Source organism: Balaenoptera ricei, chromosome 4 (assembly GCF_028023285.1).
Source record: "Balaenoptera ricei isolate mBalRic1 chromosome 4, mBalRic1.hap2, whole genome shotgun sequence".
Lineage (NCBI taxonomy): Eukaryota > Metazoa > Chordata > Mammalia > Artiodactyla > Balaenopteridae > Balaenoptera > Balaenoptera ricei.
Window position 1 is genome coordinate 153337670 of NC_082642.1, and position 21139 is coordinate 153358808.

General features: G+C 45.4%; 1 protein-coding gene across 8 annotated transcripts; it reads right to left on the minus strand.

The window, feature by feature from the left end:
- Positions 1–9076: 9076 nt before the first annotated feature.
- Positions 9077–21090, minus strand: PIGP (phosphatidylinositol glycan anchor biosynthesis class P). 8 transcript variants are annotated; one of them, XM_059921537.1, is made up of 5 exons: positions 20796–21090; positions 20254–20357; positions 13701–13773; positions 11597–11715; positions 9077–9434 (listed from the first exon to the last, which is right to left on the minus strand). In XM_059921537.1, exons 2-5 carry the CDS (start codon positions 20333–20335, stop codon positions 9304–9306), a joined length of 405 nt encoding a protein of 134 aa, XP_059777520.1. In that variant the 5' UTR covers positions 20336–20357; positions 20796–21090; the 3' UTR covers positions 9077–9303. The 8 variants fall into 8 exon arrangements, with proteins under 8 accessions (XP_059777520.1, XP_059777514.1, XP_059777512.1 ...); XM_059921531.1 differs by having other exon boundaries at positions 20904–20987; XM_059921529.1 differs by having other exon boundaries at positions 20855–20950.
- Positions 21091–21139: the final 49 nt, after the last annotated feature.

A 21139-nucleotide genomic window follows, 5' to 3' on the forward strand; every position in this document is an offset into this window, starting at 1 on the left:
GGGTGAGAAAGCTCTCTGGGGTCTCTTTTATAAGGGCACTAATCCCATTCATGAGGGCTCCAACCCCATGACCTCATCACCTCCCCAAGGCCCTATCTCCTAATACTGTCACATTGAGGGTTATTTCAACATATGAATTTTGGGGGAAACAAATATTCATTCCATAACACCATGTGACCATTGATTCATAGGTTGGAGTCACAAGCCCAGGAATGCTGGCAGCCAGCAGAATTGGACAAGGCAAGATTCAGATTCTCCTGTAGAGCTTCAGGAGGGAGCTCAGCCCTGCTGACACCTTGATTTTAGCCCAAGAGAACTGATTTCAGACCTTCAGAACTGTGAGAGAATACATTTCTGTTGATTTATGACACTAAGCTTGAGGTGATTTGTTATGGCAGCCACTATACAATGATGACAAGAACTGGTGGAGATGAAGCACAAGTCAGGGCAGTGATCAACATGAGGAAAAGCAAGAGGTAGAATCATGATTATTATTAAAAAAGGGCCTACTGTGTGCCAAGCATGGTTTTAAGTACATTATATACTTCGTGTTTCCCTAGAGCCTATAAAATTGGTGTTGTTTTATAGTCGCAGAAACTGAGGCTCAGAGAGGTCAAGTAACACACCCAAGGTCACTCTGGCTGGAAATAGTAGAGCTGGGATTTGAACTCAGGGCTGATTGGTGCCAAAGCCCATATTTTTTTACTTTGCTTCTTGGAAGTTGGCCATTTGAATGTATATTTAGTTCCCGTTTGTATATAATGTTGAACTTTATTAGTATTCGAATTTACAAATTAAAACTACATATTATTCCTTTATTTTCTGTATTAACAAAAGTAGGACAAGCAGTCATTTCTGAGCCATGTTCGGGCATCTTGCTGATTTTTGCTGCTATAGAGTCACCAAAGGAAAAATACGGTGTCTTTCCTTCCTAGCCCAGGAAGAACAGACCATCACAGGTGGAGGTCTCCTTTGGTGCGGGTGGCACGCACGTGTGTGTCTGGGGAAGGTAGTGTGGAGGGAAGACGGAGGTTTTTGTGCAGATAGAAGAGATTTTGTAGCCTGGAGACCATCCCTAACCAGGCTTTTCGTTTCAAAGGCCCAGCATCTCTCCACATGTGGTCCATGGTCTATTCCCATCAGACTCTCCAAGGATGCCTGTTAAACGTGCAGATTCCAAGGACTTCCAGACTCACTAGAGCCGGAAACCGGCATTTTAGCAGCCCCTTAAGTTTTCTTGGCCCCTTCAAAGGTTGAGAATAGACATCCACACCCATTCTGGCAATTACCAGACTACCCCAGCAGGTAAAGATGACGTCTCTGTGTCTAGACCCTGAAGGGAAATGTATGGGCAGGTTCAGGTGTGGCTCTGATTGGACAACCCAAACTAACCGTGGCTAAAACAAGATGGAAGGAAATCTCCGCACATCCAAGTCCAGGGGTAGGCCATTCAGGGCTAGTATGGTGTCAGGGTTTGAGCTCTTTCTGCCCTTTTGTTCTGCTGCTGTGTGGCTTCTATTCCTTGGGTCACTTCACAGTCCAAGGGGCACCTCAATTTCCAGTCATTAATTCCACACGCTGGGCAGGAGAATGAGGAGGGATGAAGAAGAGATGCTCCTCCTTTGAAAGGCAGTCTACGGAAGTTACACACCCTCCTTCCCCTTCCATCCAGGGCACTGCCCAGAAAAAACCGAGGCCGCACTGCCTTGCTGTGAGGGAGAAGGAGCTTTATTCTAGGGTACCACGTGGAAACCATTGCAAAGGGAGCTGGGGGTTGTAGAAACTCCTGCCACAGGGTGGGTGCCCAACCCCAGCGGTGATGCCTGGGCATGTTGAAATAGGGAGAGGTGAGTGGTCTTGCAGCACCCAGGGTGGAGGCCTTGAATGGGGTGGCCAGCTGGGGCACGTGGGCACTGAGCACAAGCCACATGAGCCTGGGGTCTCCTGTGTGGGGCTAGGGAGAGGGTGAAACAACGGCAGGGATGGCAAATACCACGGACTAAAAGCCAGTATTTTCTCCCATTTTCTTGGATAGAATAAGCATTAACACCCGAGGGAGGGTGAGAAAGGCCCCCAACAGATGATTCTGAAATTCTTGTCAATAACGGAGAGTGGGAAATCAAAACACTTTAGTCAGATTTGGAAAAATGGAACACTGTGACATTTCGTATAGTCCAAATGTGAGGAACATCTCACACCCAGCTGTCTTAGTCAGGGTTCTCCAGAGAAACAGAACCAAGAGGACGCACATAGAAACATCAGAGGGGATTTATTATGGGAATTGGCTCCAATGATTACAGAGTCTGAGATGTGCCATAATCCACCATCCGTAAACTGGAGAACCAGGAAAGCAGGTGGTATGATTTAGTTTGAGTCCAAAGGCTTGAGAGCCAGGAGCTCTGACGTCCAAGGGCAGGAGAAGATGGATGTTCCAGTTCAAGGAGAGAGAGAGAGAATTCGCCCTTCCTCTGCCCTTTTGTTCTATATGGGCCCTCAATGGATCGGATGATGCCTGCTCACACTGGGGAGGGCAGATCTTCTCAGTCTTCTGATCAAATGCTAATCTTTTCCAGAAACACCCTCACAGACACACTCAGAAATAATGTTTTACCATTTGTCTGGGCATCCCTTAGCCTGGTCAAGTTGACACAAAAAATTAACCATCACACCAGTATAAGGGTAGTACCCAATGTTAGTGAGTTACAGTGAATGTGTACATTGATAGAATCTTTTTGGAGATCAGTCTGGAATCATATGAAGTGTCTTAAAAATGTTCAAGCATACCAAGGGGGAAAGGGCAGGGTGGGATGAATTGGGAGATTGGGATTGACATGTATACACTATTTTTTTAAACCAGTTTTTCTTGTTTTATTTATTTAATTTATTTATTTGGTTTGCTGGGTCTTAGTTGTGGCAGGTGGGCTCCTTAGTTGTGGCTCGTGGGATCCTTAGTTGTGGCATGCAAACTCTTAGTTGCGGTATGCATGTGGGATCTAGTTCCCCGACCAGGGATTGAACTCCGGGCCCCCTGCTTTGGGAGCTCGGAGTCTTAACCACTGCACCACCAGGGAAGTCCTGACATATATACACTATTGGTACTATGTATAAAATAGATAACTAATGAGAACCTACTGTATGGTACAGGTAACTCTACTCAGTGCTCTGTGGTGACCTAAATGGGAAGGAAATCCAAAAAAGAGGGGATATATGTATAAGTATAGCTGATTCACTTTGCTGTACGGTAGAAACTAACACAACATTGTAAAGCAACTATACTCCAATAAAAATTTTTTTAAAAAGTTCAAGCCCTTTGACCCTGTAATAATTCCAATGTAAGGAACCTAGCCCCGGGACACAATTCCACAAAGATGTTTGCCGTACTGATTATTTAAAATGGGGAAACACAGGAGACAACCTAAGTGGCCAGTGCAGGGGAACCGTGGTCTTTCTCCTCATTTCTATCTCAGTGGCTGAAACACTGAGATAGAACACTGAGTGTCCTTCCTGGGGAAGTCTTGGGGAAGAGGTTTCTGCCATTCTCTCTACCCCTTACTCCTTACCCTCACGGGACAGGTGCAATTTAGCCCATGGGTGGAAACGGGCAAAGGTGACTGACTGCTCGCCAGCTGTCTGCCCTCTGCCCGGACCTCCCAGGTTGCAGCCCAGCACACTCCCTCGTGCACGCAGCAGGTCCCGCCGAGCCTCCACATCAGCAGGCCCAGCCCCCCTCACATCAGCTTTTGGGAACAAAGCCTGCTTTGAGCTTCAGGTTTATCACGTGACTATATACTGTATTTTAATTCCTGTCGGGCTCTTCTCCTTCACAGAAGGGTGGTGAGGGATGATTGTGCCTCCCGCATGCCACCCTAGGAGTATCACTTGAGAACAGTGAGAACAGGCGGTGCTGGAAGCCGAAATGTCAGAAGGCAGGAGGGGCCCCTTGAAGCCCCGCAGCAGCTGATGCGGGCTGACTCACAGCTGCCTCTGACGTGTGGGGGCCGCGTGAACAGGCTTAGTTAGTAACGCCAGTGGCGCAACTGATGTGTGAGTCACCGTGAGGCTGGCGTCATCCAGCCCTGGCCACGTGACCCTCTGTGACTGTGACCTACACAAGCAGAGCCTGGGTACTCTGGATTTGCAGAAGTAGCTGGAGACAGGTACTGAATTGTTGGAAAGGGTTTTTCCTCTGTATTCATGGGAAACAGATATAATAAATCTTGGCCCACAAATGCCCTTGTTCAAGAATTATAACCGCATTTTCTATAATGCCGTCATTTCTGACTCCATGGCTCCTTTGGTCCCTGAGGTTTCCATCACATCTCTGGCACACTGAGACTTTTGTGGTTACGAGGCGTGGCGGGCGAGAGAACATTTAGTCCTGGTCAGGAGTCCATACAGGTGACCCGAGACACCGGCTGTCCCTTTCTACATGGTCCCATTTGGTGGCTATCTATCTCAAGGTTTTGTTCTTTGAAAAATGAAATTTTGTTGCCTTTTGACTTAGACTATCCTGATTAGAAGAGGTGTAAGTAAATTTCTGCCCATTCCCAGGTAGTATTAATTAATAGGGCCACAATTAACCCAATTAGGTTTTACACTGAGTGATCTGAGCATCTTGACAACTGCCCAGCCTGACCTGTAAGCTGGGAAGACAAATCAAGAACCGCTCCTTTTCTGCTGCCCTTTCCCCATGTTCCACGCAGCTGCATTGCAGTTACTGACTAGTAGGGGCCTGTACTGTTCAATATATCAGGTTCTGGGATAACTGCTGTAGCAGTTGATTTGGTTGGGTTTTCTAAGGCACAGGGCTGATAATATGATATTGTGTGTCCTACCAACTCTTTGAAAAAGTGCGATATACAAGACATTTTTGATTGAATCCATTTGCTTAAGGAGTGACACCTGTTCTGATGGACGCCTAGGGAGCAGCTTGAGAAAATCCAGGCACTTGATTGAGATCCTTCTGACTAAAAGAGGGCAGGTCAAGAAATGAGGAAATTATACTCCAATAAAGATGTTCAAAAAAAAAGAAAAAGAAATGAGGGAGCGGACTTCCCTGGTGGCACAGTGGTTAAGAATCCGCCTGCCAATGCAGGGGGCATGGGTTTGAGCCCTAGTCCTGGAAGATCCCACATGCCACGGAGCAACTAAGCCCGTGCGCCACAACTACTGAGACTGCGCTCTAGAGCCCGGGAGCCACAACTACTGCAGCCCGCGCGCCTAGAGCCTGTGCTCCACAACAAGGGAAGCCATCGGCAATGAGAAGCCCGTGCACCGCAAGGAAGAGTAGCCCCCGCTCACCGCAACTAGAGAAAGCCCATGTGCAGCAATGAAGACCCAACACAGCCAGAAATAAAATATAAATAAATAAATTAAAAAAAGAAGTGAGCAGAGAAGAAAAAAAAAACAACTAGAAAAAAAGAAATGAAGGAGGGCAGAATTTTGGATTTGAATTCTGTTGGCTTTTCATAGATAGTTTCATATTTGGACTTTGAATTCTCACTGAGAAGCTAATTACTGGAGGGGGTCTTGTTAAAATTGGAAGTTTTCTATCACTGACATTTTTTATTTGGAGTACTTTATGCTATTAGTTGGGCTCACTGCAAAGCACAGTGTCTTTCAAGTGTTTTTCTTAAATTATGAGATGCAGCAGGGAAGTGCATCAGACATCATGGGCCCTATAACCGAAGCAACATTTTTACAAAATACAAACCTGTCAGCCGGGGTTCCCCTGAAAGCAGAGCCTGTGACAAAGGCTTGTGCAGGCAGTTTATTTGGAAAGTGACACTAGGGAGGAGTGGGAAGCAAGGGAGCAAAACAAAGACGAGGAGCCAATACTGAGTTCACCGCTGCCATGGTAACCACAGCTCAAGCTCATGAGACCTGCCTGGAGCTCAGGAAAGGCAGCTCAGAACCAGTTCTTTGGGAGCTTAACGCCTGCCCATGGTGTCCTATGGTGTTAACTCCCCCTGCTTCCAGGGTGCACTGGCAGGGGGCACCTGTGTGGATCTGGTCAAAGCAGCATCAGTGGCTGGAATAAGAGGTGGGACAGAGAGGATCTGAAGTGACCACAAAAGGTGTTCAATCAAGATATTCACCAAGTGCAATGTGCTCTGCTATAATGTATTCTACTCTAGTACACACACATACACTCTAGTTGAGGCCCACTAACTAGTGGTTCTCAAAGTGTAGTCTTTTCAGGGGATCTCTGAGGTCAAAACCATCTTCGAAATAATAATAAGATGCTATTTGTCTTCTTCAAACTCACTCTCTTGTGAGTATGCAGTGGAGTTTTCCAGAGGCTTTGTGGTATGTGGTACCAGAACAGAATGCAGAGGCAGATATGAGAACCCAGCTGTCTTCCTTTAAGCCAGATGTTAAACAGATTTGCAAAAATGTTAGACAATTCTACTTGTCTCACTAAATTTGTTCTGGAAAATATAGTTATTTTGCATAAAATGTTACTTAAATACAACAAAATGTAACAGGTTTATTATTTATAAACAAATATTTTTAAAATTTCTACTTCAATTTCTAAATATAATCCACATACACAGAAACTCGTTGGGTCTCTTACTTTTTTTTTTTTTTTTATAAAGAATTTCACTTTTTAAAATTTATTTATTTATTTTTGGCTGTATTGGGTCTTCGTTTCTGTGCGAGGGCTCTCTCCAGTTGCGGCAAGCGGGGGCCACTCTTCATCGCGGTGCGCGGGCCTCTCACTATCGCGGCCTCTCTTGTTGCGGAGCACAGGCTCCAGATGCGCAGGCTCAGTAGTTGTGGCACACGGGCTTAGTTGCTCCGTGGCATGTGGGATCTTCCCAGACCAGGGCTCGAACCTGTGTCCCCTGCATTGGCAGGCAGATTCTCAACCACTGCGCCACCAGGGAAGCCCAGGGTCTCTTACTCTTTATGCGTATAAAGCGGTCCTGAGATTTATAAAAAGGTGAGAATCACTGCACTAAATTGATCATGACCTTCAGAGGAATGGCAGCCCCCAGTCTGGTGGGAAGAGGACAGCTCTATTAACTGCCACTTTCTCTTCCAAAGTGAATGGCCATTCCCCTGGTTGACCACAGGCTCAGTTAAGTCCAATCAATGAAGGCAGAAGTTCTGACCCTGGCTGCCTGTTGTAAGTGTCTGGGTGACATTAAAAATTACCCCGGCCTGGGCCCCGCTCCAGACCAATGAATCAAAATTTCTGGGGATGGGGCATAGTACTGTTCTTTACCTCGTTATTGATGTATAACTTACATTAGGAGCACAAATCTTAATGATAATAACTATTTTTTTAAACGTACGTTATTCCCAGGTAACTACCACCCAGATCAAGATGTAGGGCATTTCCAAATCACCAGCAGATTCTCTCATGCTGCCTCCTAGTTAACACCATTATTCTAATATATATCACCATAGGTTTAAAAATTATTTTCCTGATTTTGAACTTCACATAAACGGCATCATACAGTATATATATATATATATATATATATATTCCTTTATGTCTGGCTTTTTATGCCCAACATTGTATCTGTGAAATTCACTCACGTTGCTAGGTAGAGCAGTAATTTCATTCTTGTTTGCATGGCTGTGTCGTTTTCCATTGTATAAACAGGACACAATTTACCATTCTACCCTTGATAGAGTTGAATACAGGAACTGGGACTCATTAGGCAACAGAAACAGCAGATTCATGTTATCCATCTCATGCTTACTGGGCAGGGATATGGTTATTGAAATGGAAGTCCTAGTTTTCCCAACTATTTAAAATTATTAGTTTCTTTCTTTCCTTTTTTTATTTTTAAATACAGAAAATATAGTTAAATTTGCATAAAGTAAAATGTGTGGCTCCAAACCTGGGTAGAGATTTAAGTTATCAAAAGACAGGCGGCATTGAGTGCTAGATGAATTTAGATTTGGTCCCCCTGGCCAACTGTGAGTATACTCTTGCTAAGTTATGGGTGGCTTGTTTCTTTTAAACTTATTTCTATCTAAGCTTCTTAATCTTACACGAGACATACCCAGATATTAATATGGCAGCGTTGCTCCAACTAATCCACAGTTAGTTACCAAATCCTCCAACCCCCTCAATTGCACTTCCCCAAATCTGTCTGATTCAGTAGAAGGTGCAATCATCTCCTCAGTTCAGTAATTCAAATAAACCTAGGAATGACTCTTGATCACAACTCCTCTCAGTAGCCTGCCTACCCTGTACAATCAGATCCACCTACCCAGTCAGCTGTGTCTCCAACAAATGCTGCAAAGCTACGCGATCCTCCTCAGCTCCACAGCTACCACTCTGCTCTACACGGCAAGCATTTCCTGCCTGGACTAATGCAATCACCTCCTGACCGGTCTCCCTACTTCCACACTCTTCCCCGTCCCCAATTCCCCCTCCCGAACCTACCCTCCACCCACCGCCCAGTGGCTTTTATTTTATTTTTTTTGGCTGCATCGAGCAGCTTGTGGGATCTTAATTCCCCAGCTTGGGAGTGAACCTGCAGTGAAAGTGCAGAGTCTTAACCACCAGACTGCCAGGGAACTCCCCCCAGTGGCTTTTAAAAAACACAGATCAGGCCGTGACACACTTTTCCTCAAAGCCTCCTATGGCTCCGTATGTGAAGTGCCTCAAACCCATCACACTGACAGGTGAACCCAGACTTCTTACACTCGTCCACACAGCCCTCACACCCTCCCGCAGCAAGCGCTAGGCCCCCTGCTGGCCTCCTGGCCTTAGGACACACCACGCTCCTTCCCTTCTTCCCACCCAAGGTCTCTGTCCTGCCTGCTCGGTACTGGAAGCTCCCTGCTGACCCTCTAATCTTTATGTGACTGCTCCTGTTTTTGTTAATCAAACCTCAACCCCAACTGCCTCCTCACAGCAGCTTTCGTCGACTGCCCCATCTAAAGCAGTCGTCCCTGAGACACGAATCTGATGGCAAAGACACACATTAAATGTGCCCTTCTCCTAAACCTAAGAGTTTGAATTCTGGGCTTCTAAGAACAAACAGTGGGAAGTACACAATTGCCCTTTGAAAGTTACAACATGAATGCCTCTCTGGAGGGACACTTGCCATACGGTAATGCAGTATTTTATTTACTCTGTCCATTAGTAACTACTATTTGATAACATTTATAATATTAATAGAACTTAATCTAAGAGAAATTCAACTTACATTTTTCTTTCTTTTTTTTTAACATTTCAGTACTGGATATTAATCAGAAAGACAGTCAAAATTACTATCGTCGAAATTCTTCCATCAAAAATTTGTAATAAATGTTTGGTATTAGTCTATGTACAATTCAGTTTTTGGTGTAAAGTTCTTTGGCTGCAAGAAAAAACATTTGGTTTACTTCACTAATAGGAATATCTCTTAATGCTGGGATGGCCTCTTCTTGGTATTTCTTCGGCTGTTGGTTTATGGCATAGTTATCTGTAAGAAGAGGACAAAAGGCTCTGTTTACCCAAGCAATTTCTTCAACAATCTCTGTGGTTTGTGGAGACCCACCACATAGTTTACTAGGCTAATGTTTGGATAATGACAAATACCATGTTTAACATAATTAAAAGGCCCCTTAAATTCTCTTTAGAAGAAATGTCCCAATTAGAATAAAAATCAGCCAAGTACTTTCTGCAACCTCTAACTTGGGTAATAAATTAATATTTCAGGGACTTCCCTGGTGGCGCAGTGGTAAGAATCTGCCTGTCAAAGCAGGGGGCACGGGTTCGATCCCTGATCCGGGAAGATCCCACATGCCGCGGAGCAACTAAGCCCACGCGCCACAACTACTGAGCCCACATGCTCTAGGGCCTGCGTGTCGCAACTACTGAGCCCATGTGCTGCAACTACTGACGCCCGCAAGCCTAGAGCCCATGCTCCGCAACAAGAGAAGCCACTGCAGTGAGAAGCCCGTGCACTGCAACAAAGAGTAGTCCCCGCTCGCCACAACTAGAGAAAGCCCACGTGCAGCAACAAAGACCCAATGCAGCCAAAAATAAATTACAAAAAAAGAAATTAATATTTAATTCAACTGTACAATGATGATTCAAGCCCCATCTGTACATTTCTCATAGGAACAGAATTATATCAACACCCCAATCATTTGGTACAATCATTCATGCAAACTTAACAATTTCCCCTCTTTGTACAAATTGTCTATTTGCTGTAATTCCAGCCAAGTATGCAGGGAACACAGTAGGTTATCAGAAAAGCAATATCTAGAAGTTAAAAAATCATACCAGAACTTAAAAAATACTTTGCTTCCTAGAATCCAAGCAAGTTCAGGAATCTAATTTTTTTTTTTTTTTTTTTTAATTTTGGCTATGCCACGCGGCTTGTGGGATCTCAGTTCCCCAACCAGGAGATTGAACCGAGGCCATGGCAGTGAAAGCGGGGAATCCTAACCATCAGGCCACCAGGGAACTCCCAGGAATCTACTTTAATCTTTAGACCTGAAATAAAAGAACTTAAAAACAACAACAACTACAAAAAACATGCTGTGGCTCTTCTATCCACTTAATTGCGGTCAGGTGTACACAGTGATCCTGAGGATACACACCCCCAAATTCCTCCTCCCAGACAAGGTCTGTATGGACTTCTTTGTCATCCCTTGATCAACACAGCTTGTTTAGGATAAAAGAAGTTTCTCTCAGGCAAAGTTGCCAAGGAACATATTACATACTTGTGGTTTTTATCAGTAAATACACCTGTTAACTAGTGTAATAAACAGCACATTCATGAGAGCTTATTTGTGCCATGTGAACATTTCCTCTGGTATAATTTTATTTATTTCTCCCAGTTTTTTTACTATGCTGATGTGTGTCAATTACTGCAGCCTGTTCTTTGCTGCTTTTTCTTTTTAAAAAATATTTATTTATTTATTTATTTATTTAGCCGTGCTGGGTCTTAGTTGCAGCATGTGGGATCTTTTTAGTTGTGGCATGTGGGCTCCTTTAGTGGCAGCATGCAGACTCTTAGTTGTGGCATGCGGGATCTAGTTCCCTGACCAGGGATTGAAACTGGGCCCCCTGCACTGGGAGTGTGGAGCCTTTTTTTTTTTTTTAAATGATCTAGGTTTATTTATTATTATTATTATTTTTGGGGCTGTGTTGGGTCTTTGTTGCTGCGTGCGGGCTTTCTCTAGTTGTGAGCAGGGGCTACTCTTCATTGCGGTGTACGGGCTTCTCATTGCGGTGGCTTCTCTTGTTGTGGAGCACGGGCTCTAGGTGCATGGGCCTCAGTAGTTGCAGCATGTGGGCTCAGTAGTTGCGGCACATGGGCCCCAGAGCACGTGGGCTTCAGTAGTTTCTGCACGTGGGGTCAGTAGTTGTGGCCCTTGGGCTCTAGAGTGCAGGCTCAGTAGCTGTGGTGCACAGGCTTAGTTGCTCCATGGCATGGGGGATCTTCCCGGACCAGGGATCGAACCCGTGTCCCCTGCATTGGCAGGCGGATTCTTAACCACTGCGCCACCAGGGAAGTCCTGGGAGCACGGAGTCTTAACTACGGGACCACCAGGGAACTCCCTGCTTTTCTTGACAAAAGTGTTAATACCCGACTCCTCCATCCCCCGGCACTTTCCTTTGATATAAATTTACCTGTGATCGTATGAATGGAGTTGAGTGGAGAGGTACTCATCATGTTTATCCCGAATAAGAGCACGTAACCAATCACTACAGTAATGAGGAGGTACACAGGCAGTGCGACTGCCCAGTATCTGCAGAAAAGAATATTAAAGTAGGTAACAGACTTCCTAAAAAGCTGCAGTTCTCTACAGTTCATCACCAAGTTAATACAGTTTTAAACTTAATTTTAGCTTTGACTGAAATAATACATGTACCTAAAAGGCAGTCCAATAGTTCTACTGGCCTACAGTGAAGCTGCTATCCTGTACCCCTGTTTGAGTCCTGGAGTCTTACTTCCCAGTAGGGTACACTTTCAGCACCTAAGCTGTTTCTTCTGGTGTTTACCTCCACCTTCCTACACAACATACTCCAATTATTATTTCTTGATTTTTTAAACTTCAGACATTTTCTCTGAACATCCTAATATGGAGATAAAGATGTATATATAAATAACGTTTGCAACTGAGCACTGTAACGTATTATTATTATATGTCTTCTTGTACAATTTTTTGTTTTTCCTGGAAATTAAGTAATTACTACTTTTTGTCTGTTTGCTTGGTTTCCCATGTACCTATCAATACTCCATCCTCAAATTCTCTGATAGAGTCTAGTATGCCTCTTAATACAGTTAAACACATCAAATGCTCTACCTCACATGTTTTATTGGGTGCATTATTTAATAATTTCTTCCCTACTGTTTTCTCTTTCTGGAACTTCTAAGAGATTTTTTGCTGTTATACTTTCCTCATCTTTTCTCTATTTTCTATTTTGCTATACTCTATCCTACTTTCTGGAGATTACTTTTGGTGTTTCTTCTAAACCTTCAATTAAAATGTTAATTTTGGCTACCATATTTATAATTTCCAAATGCAGTAATTCTCTGAACATTCCCTATTTTATAGCATCCTGTTGTTTCATAGTTATAATCTTATTTTATCTCTGAGGATTTTATTTTAAAGTTTTCTTCTGTTCTTTGCGTTATCTCCATTTTCTTCAAGTTTCTTTTCTCTTTTCTTTTTTTGCTTTTTTCTCTTGTATTTCATTTTAGAGGCTTTCTTTTAATGTCTGATAAGTTGCCTATTCATATTTAAAGATGAAGTACTGGGGAGGCAGGGAGGCGGCCGGGGAGACATAAAAAAATAAAAATAAAGATGAACTACTAACAAACTAATTGGAAGCACTGTGCATCTGTGGGCGGGGATGGCCAACTGGTGACCCACACTATGGGAGACCTGGCCATTCCATTGGAGAACCTCTAATTATCAGAAATTAGAGACCCTTTCTCTTGAGCTGGTCAACTTCTTCAGGGAGGACCCTCCTATCTTGCTGGGAGGAGGCGGGTGGTATAAGCCTGCCAACCAGAAGCCTGAGAGCCTAGTGAGGCAAGGTGCTTGGGAGGAATCTCACTATTCAGCAATGCAGATTTTCACTGATCCCTGTTTTCAGTAACGTGCCTAGTTAGACCTAGTGCCCCCCAGACTAGAGACTCTCACTCAGCCTTTACAGAGCATAAAACTCCCGTCTTCTGCAGGGGAGGGTTGGTCTCCCAGCTTTAAGGGCTGAGGAGGGGGATTTGAGGGTTGAATGCTCTTTAAACACTGTTTTCAGCCCAACCCGGAAATACCATGTTAAAGAGGTATCCATACCTCCAATGTCTGGGCCTCTCTGTGTTGTGGGCACAGAGGCTCTGGCTGGCTTCCCTGCTTTAGCAATGTGGGAAAGTGGAAATTCAGTCAGTTACCTCTCACTTATCTGCAATCCACTTCCCAAGATTTTATTGATACACCTCCACTATCCCGTTATTTGCTCCTGTGGGTTTATAGCTTAACAATTATTTTTTTCTATGGGCTTATTTTAACAAGATTTTGAGAAGAAGCAGAGATAAAGATGTGCATTTAGCCCACCATCTTTAAGTAGAAGCATATCAATAATAGTCTTTAAAAAGCTTTAAATTTCTATATGGCTACTTATGGATCTTAAAAGAATATAAGATTTGTATAAGTCTTAAGAAAAAACCTGATCCTTCAAAACAGCATTGATATACTCTTACTTTATTTAAGAAATACATTGAACTTACTTTTGAGGCCAATAGGTTAAGCCTAAGGAGTTTAGCCAAGATTCAGGAATAAAAGCCCACACAAGATATAGTACTGCAGAAGAGGGAAAAAAAAAAAGGAAAAAGGTCAGTAAGGCATGCATCCAATCTATCAAGGTTCAAATAAAACAACTAGAGAGAAGCTGGCACGCTATGACGAAAGAGCCCACGTGCCACAACTAAGACCCGACGCAGCCAAAAATAAATTAAAAAAAAAAAAAACCAAACCATAAAATTTACCATCTTAACCATTTTAAGTGTAATGTTCAGTAGCGTCAAGTATATTTGTATTGCTGTGAAACAGGTTTCTAGAACTATTTCATCCTGTGAATCTGAAACTCTATACCTATTAAACAACTCCTCTTAGTTATTTTATTTTTTTTTTAAATTAATTAATTTTTATATTTATTTTTGGCTGTGTTGGGTCTTTGTTTCTGTGCGAGGGCCTTCTCTAGTTGTGGCGAGTGGGGGCCACTCTTCATCGCGGTGCGTGGGCCTCTCACTGTCGCGGCCTCTCCCGTTGCAGAGCACAGGCTCCAGATGCGCAGGCTCAGTAGTTGTGGCTCACAGGCCTAGTTGCTCCGCGGCATGTGGGATCTTCCCAGACCAGGGCTCGAACCCATGTCCCCTGCATTAGCAGGCAGATTCTCAACCACTGCGCCACCAGGGAAGCCCCTCCTCTTAGTTATTTTAAAAAAACATGTCTTAACTTCCACTACTCACACTGTATTTTAAGCAATTTAAGGGCAGAAATCATGCCTTAGTAATTGTTGTAATCCTTATAGCACCTAGCAATTTGCTTTATACGTAGTAGGTGTTCAACACTTCATCCCCACAGGGTTGAAATAACTACAGACATTTAGGGGCATAAAGGTGAATTTATCTACCCTTGTTCTGATCCACAACATGCCTTATCTCCTAGAGCACAGTCTTATTTCCCTCAATCCAGGTCTCTGTGGCACCCTTTACTGTTGTCCCTCTATTATAACAACAGCCAACCTCTGAGCACTCACTGTGGCTAAGCACACTTCTGAGCACTTTCCATGCATTATTTCATTTAATCCTCAAAACAATCCTAGGAGGTATTAAGCCATTTTTACAGATGAGGAACTGGAGTCTTAGACATGTTACATCGTCTATCCAAGGTAAGTGGCAGAGAGAAATTTCAAGCCTGTCTCAATGATGATGAAGGATTAACATTTTTCTCAACAAATATGTATTACGGAATTCTCTCTGTCAGGAGTGTGCAATACAATAGTGAACCCGAAAGAGATGGCCTCTGCCCTCTCCGACCTTAAAATTGAGCAAGGAATAGAGAAGAATAAATTGGTATTTTCAATACACTCTGATAAGTGCTAATGAGCGAGTAATAAAAGAGGATATTGGAACACATAAGAAGGCCCTCAGCCCACAGTGGTGGTGATGTGAGTGGTTAGGAAAGATTTCCTGGAGGAAGTCATTAAATTGGGGCCTAAAGGATGAATAGGGGGGTTAGCCAGATGAAAATGCTGGGCTTGCAGGTGAGAGGAAGGATGGAAATACGAGAAAACAATGTTCCCAGCACCCATCCACAGAGAGAGCGCTGGGGGTCTGAAGAGAGCTGGTGTGCTAGATGGCAGAGGGAAAAGCTGGCAAGGAACTGGCTTGGAGCTTGAGTTTTCAAGATTAATGAAATACAAACAGCACTTCCCTGGTGGTGCAGTGGTTAAGAATCTGCCTGCCAATGCAGGGGACACGGGTTCGAGCCCTGGTCCAGGAAGATCCCACATGCTGCGGAGCAACTAAGCCCCTGCGCCACAAGCCTGTACTCTAAAGCCCGCGAGCCACAACTACTGAGCCCACGTGTCACAACTACTGGAGCCCACATGCCTAGAGCCCATGCTCTGCAACAAGAGAAGCCACTGCAGCGAGAAGCCCGCGCACCGAAGAGTAGCCCCTGCTCACCGCAACTAGAGAAAGCCCCCGTGCAGCAACAAAGACCCAATGCAGCCAAAAATAAATAAATAAATAAATAAATTAAAAAAAAAAAAAGAAATACAAACAGCGGGGAAACAAATGCAAATTCATAAATGGAAATGACTTGCTTAGTTTAATTAACTGAATGAATATTTACTGTACATCTGCCATATGCCAGGCACTATGAAAAGGTCGAGGCTATAAAGATAAATGAGACATGGTCTCTATTCTCACAGTCATGTGGGAGAGAGAAACGAGTCACAAGGTCGAGGCTATAAAGATAAATGAGACATGGTCTCTATTCTCACAGTCGTGTGGGAGAGAGAAACGAGTCACATGCAGTGGCAGGAACTTCCCAGGCACTATCTTACTGGACCCTCCACAGACCCCTCTGAGGTGTGTGTGAGTAGTCCTTACTCACAGGTGAAAAAAATTGAGGCTCAGGGAATGTAAGTAACTTGCCCGAGGTCTCACAGCTAAACGTTGCTGAGCTGGAACGAGAACCTGAGCACCGTCTTCGCACTGGGCTTACAGGCAGCAGCCAGAGCGCTGGAAACGACATGAAGGGGAGGCGACGTATTTGGGGGAACCCCAGGCAGCGTGGAGTGGCTCGGGCATAAAGTACGAGGCTCTGAGCAGGGAGAAACCAGCCAGAAAATGAACAGGTCCCAGATCATGGAAGACCTTGGGCGAGGAACATGGACTTTATGCTCTGGGCAAGGGGAACAACTGGACATTTTGTTGGTAACTTTACAGTTACAGCAGACTACCAAGAGAAATAACCATCCAGGCCCCAACCAGAGGTTTTAATCAGGGGAGTTCACATCTGGATCTCAAGTGCGTCACTGTGACGGCTGCATGTAGGATGAATCTGTGGAAGAAGCGAGACCCCGGCAGGCTCAGTGGCAGTAGCAGATGAATGAGTTGGGGGAGAAGGAAAAGTACAAGTGAAGACGACTTCCAGGCTTTCGGAGTGGGACCTAGTCATTCCAACCCTGAAGAAAGAGATACTGGAGCAGTCGTTCTCCACACAGCGTCGAGAGATTTTCCAAAAATACAAATCTGACCCTATCACGTGCCAGTTCAAATCCTTCGCTGCCCTTAGAGTAAAATCTAAAATCCTTCCTAGGGCTTGCAAGAACTGGAACGACCTGGCTCGGCCCGCCTCTCCAATGTCCAGCCCTCACGCACTACGCTCCAGCTCCAGACAGCGTCTCATTTCCGTGCTTCAAACGACCTTCCGGACGCAGGGTCACTGCATTTACAGCGAATGCTGTCTGCCTGGAACGATCTCCCTTTGGCTCTTCCAATGCAGATGGTTCCTTAGCCTGCTTTATGTCTCAGCTCAAATGTCACCTTAAGAGAGGCTTTCCCCAATCACCTGCTCTCCCAGCTGTGTCCCACCGACCACACCTTCATTACTCCATCATTTCCCTTCATTTCCCTCAAAGCTATTACCACAATCTATAACTACTGTGATGGACGGAATATTTGTGTTCCCCGCCCCCAAATTAATATGTTGAAACCCTAATCCCCAATGTGATGGATTTGGAGGTGGGGTCTTTGGAAGGCAGTTAGGTATAGATGAGGTCATGAGGGAGGGGTCTCCATCATGGGATTAGCGTCCTTTCTTTCTCTACTATGCGAGGATATGGCAAGGGGGTGGTTGTCTGCAAACCATAGGAGGGCCTTCACCAAGAACCCAGCCATGCTGGCATCCTGATCTTGCACTTCCCTGCCTGCAGAGCTGTGAGAAATAAATGTCTACTGGTTAAGCTACCCAGTCTATAGTACTTTGTTATAGCAGCCTGAACAGATTAAGACAATTAGCTTTTAAAATCAATAACTATTTCAATATACGGAGAGACTCATGTAACCCCTGCGTACCCACCACCTATTTTTTTTTTCTTTTTTTAATTAATTAATTAATTAATTAATTTTTGGCTGTGTTGGGTCTTCGTTTCTGTGCGAGGGCTTTCTCTAGTTGTGGCAAGCGGGGGCCACTCTTCATCGTGGTGCGCGGGCCTCTCACTATCGTGGCCTCTCTTGTTGCAGAGCACAGGCTCCAGATGTGCAGGCTCAGTAGTTGTGGCTCACAGGCCTAGTTGCTCCATGGCATGTGGGATCTTCCCAGACCAGGGCTCGAACCCGTGTCCCCTGCATTAGCAGGCAGATTCTCAACCGCTGCGCCACCATGGAAGCCCCCACCACCTAGTTTTATTATGACTGCTGGGTACTGGCCTCTGACCTCCTCTATCCTATTACTTTCTGCCTCACTGTCTCAGGTTTCAACCTTACTGACCTCCATCTGTTCCTTGAAACCACTGGCCTCCTCGGGCTTTTGCACTGGCTCTTCTCTGGGAGGCGCTTTCCCTGGATTGCCACATGGCTCACTCTCACTTTTCGCATCTGTGCTTACAACTCACCCCTCAGTGAGGCACCACCTGACTGCTGTATTTACGATGGCAACGCCCTCCCACTCCTCATCCTCCTTTCTTGCTTAATTTCTCCCCATGGTACACATTATCATCTGACATTCTGTATGTTTAATTATTTAATTTGTCCATTGGCAATCTCCCCCTAGCAGAATGAAAACTGTGAAAAGCAGGAAGTTGGGGGCTGTTTTGCTCCTCCCTTGGCTGTAATAGTGGCTGGCACATGGTAAGTACGCAAGAAAAATTTGCAGAATTAATTTCTGGTTGTGGGTACTGTTAGATTTCAGTCTTAAAGTCATTGCTTTTATTTATATATATAGTTTCTAACCCTTCAAATAACTCTATACAACAGGGATTTACAAAAATGATGATGTTGATGATAACGATAGCAGCAGCAGCTAACACTGAATAAGTACAGGTATCCCCACTTTCCGAAAGCTCGCTTTAAGCCATTTCGCTTTTATGAAAGACCTACGTTAGTAACTGTCTTCGGAAACCAAAGGAAATCTGAAGAGGATTTTTGCTTTTACTTAAAAAGCATTCAGTGTTTGTTTTGCAGGGAGCCGTGATACAGGCAGGCGGTGCCCACCCAGAGCAGGGAGAGTGGCACGTCTGGGCTCCTTCCCCAGAGCTACATTCAGCATCTCGGCATCAAACTGCCATGGCTTTGAACTGTGTGAGCATCTTGAGCTCAACTGAGTATCTTTATCAAATTGAGTGCGTTATCTCAATTTATCTTGTGCATTGCTTAGCAAGATGTGCCCTAAGGTAATCGTCGCTTTACACCATTTCTGCTTACGAAAGGTTTCATAGGAATGGTCTCTACTTTTGGATTGTGGGAGAAACCCGTACTTATTGTTCCTATGCATTCTTTTAAGTGCTCTGCATAAATTACGGCAAGTAATCTTCACAACAGACATAAGAGGCAGCATAGTGAAGTCAACCCAGCGTGCCTGGGTTCAAATTCTAGCTTTATCATTTACTGGCTGTGTGACCTTGAGCACATTACTTAAGCCCCGTGTGCCTCAGTATTCTCATCTGCAAAATGAGGACAGTAATGACAATATCTATCGCACAGGACTGTCTTATGCTTCATAAGCATTTGATAAACATCACCACCCTTTCACAGAGGAAGAATCTGAAGACCCAAAGAAGTTAACTAAATGGTCCTCCACAAAGCTAATCTGTGGAGGAGTCAGGATTTGAACTCAAGTTATAACTTCTTCACCCCATAGACTGCCCTGGCCAACAGCTTGGTTGGCTATACTGATGCAGTTAGGGTTCAGAAGCATTACCACTCCATCTTTCTCGTTTCCACAAAATTCTAAAAAGTTGTGGGCACCCACTTTTCTCCCTAATTCTCAAATCCTTTTGGGGAGAGACATGGGTCCCACTGTGTGACTCTGGGAATATCATGTCTCAGTGAACATCAGTTTCCTTATCTGTAAAATGGGACCTTATGGGGACTGACTGAGACCCAGGATGTAAAGTGCAGCTGACTTCTATAACCTGATTCCTGTCCCTCCCACAGGCTGCACCGGGGCCACACCAGATTACTCATTTCCAAACCCCATAATGCCTTCTCACTTCTTCCTTCTTATTGGTGAAGACAAAGTCCCTGGGAGAAAGCTCACTCTGACTCCCAGGGTTTTTTGGGTTTTTTTGGCCACGCTACTGCGTGGCTTGCAGGATCTTAGTTCCCTGACCAGGGATGGAGCTCTGGCAGTGAGAGCGCAGAGTCCGAACCACTGGACCGCCAGGGAATTCCCTGACTTTCCATTTTGATTTCTTGTCTCGCCACTGGCTGCCCATGGCACTTATCACACTGAGTGAGAATTGCAGATTTACTCCTCTGTCTTGTCCACAAAACCATGACCTCCTTAAAGGCAAGGACCAAGTTGCATTCACTTTGCAATCTTGCCTCGTGCTGCATTTTAAAGATTTGTTGAGATTAAATCTTTCAGGCTCATGTCTGGCATATAGAACACTCTTAACAGACAAGAGTTCCCTCCAGGTTTTCTCGAAAAGAGACAAAGGTAGAAAGAATCACAGTTCCTATGTGCGCATGCTACAAACAAATGCAATAATTTCCTGTCCTTGAACACCAGAGAAAGGCCCTGGCCATCCATCAGGAAAGTACTTACTGAAGCCAAATTGGGAGCTTAAGAAAAGGACAAAGCCATAAATCGCTCTTTCTGGCAATGGCGACGGTGAATTTTCCACCATTTTCCCTGTGGCTTTAGATAATCTGTGGGAAAGAAACACAATCATTTGTCAGTGATTCACACCCTTGGCCTATTATAACCTCATCGCTTTGCTACGGGCACAGCCCCTCCGCAGTTTTCCCACCCTAAACCACTGCCAACGGGCAACCTGCGCACAGACCTCCAACACACACCTGCTTGCACACGTGCACACAAGCACCCATACGTCGCCTGTAGGCGCAGCCAGCTCCCAAACCTCACGTGCACGCGCACACAAGCACACGCGCCACAGCGCGCACCTCCCGCAGTATAAGGTGGGGGGAGGCAAGGGGGGAGCGGGCGAGGCCACGGGGGAGCAGGGGAGGGACTGACGCCACTCCAGCTCTGCAGGTTTCGCCTCCGTGCGAAAAGGGAAGGGCAAGCAGGGACAGGAGGCCCGCGCGGCCTCCTCAGGCCTGGGCCTCGGCGCCCGGGACCCGGACCTGCCCTCTCGTGGGGTCCGTTTCTCATTCGAGCCCGGGGATTGGGATTGGCCCTCGACCTTGGGTCTTCCATGCGCCCACTCCGGCCCCTCCCCACAGTTCGGCCACCTCCGTGCCGAGTCCTCTGCGCAGGCGCGGACCAGGGAGCCGCAGGGGGGCGAGAGAGGGAAAACGAAGAAGGGCCGAGTTGCCAAGGCAACCCCTGCCCGGGCGCAGGCGCACCGCGACCCTCGTCCGGCAGGAGCGCGCGAGCGCGGGGGCTGGAGGGATCGGTCAGCTCTCTGCCGCTGGGGGCGGGGGGGTGGCGGCGCGACGGCGCATGTGCATTGCGGCCCACGTGACGC

Excerpts from the sequence above, each read along its gene's own strand:
- PIGP (XM_059921529.1), bottom strand. Across the intron at positions 11,716-13,700 it reads TTAACCTATTGGCCTCAAAA|ATACTGGGCAGTCGCACTGC; the intron begins GTAAGTTCAATG and ends TCTTTTCTGCAG. Across the intron at positions 9,435-11,596 it reads CTCCATTCATACGATCACAG|ATAACTATGCCATAAACCAA; the intron begins GTAAATTTATAT and ends CTCTTCTTACAG.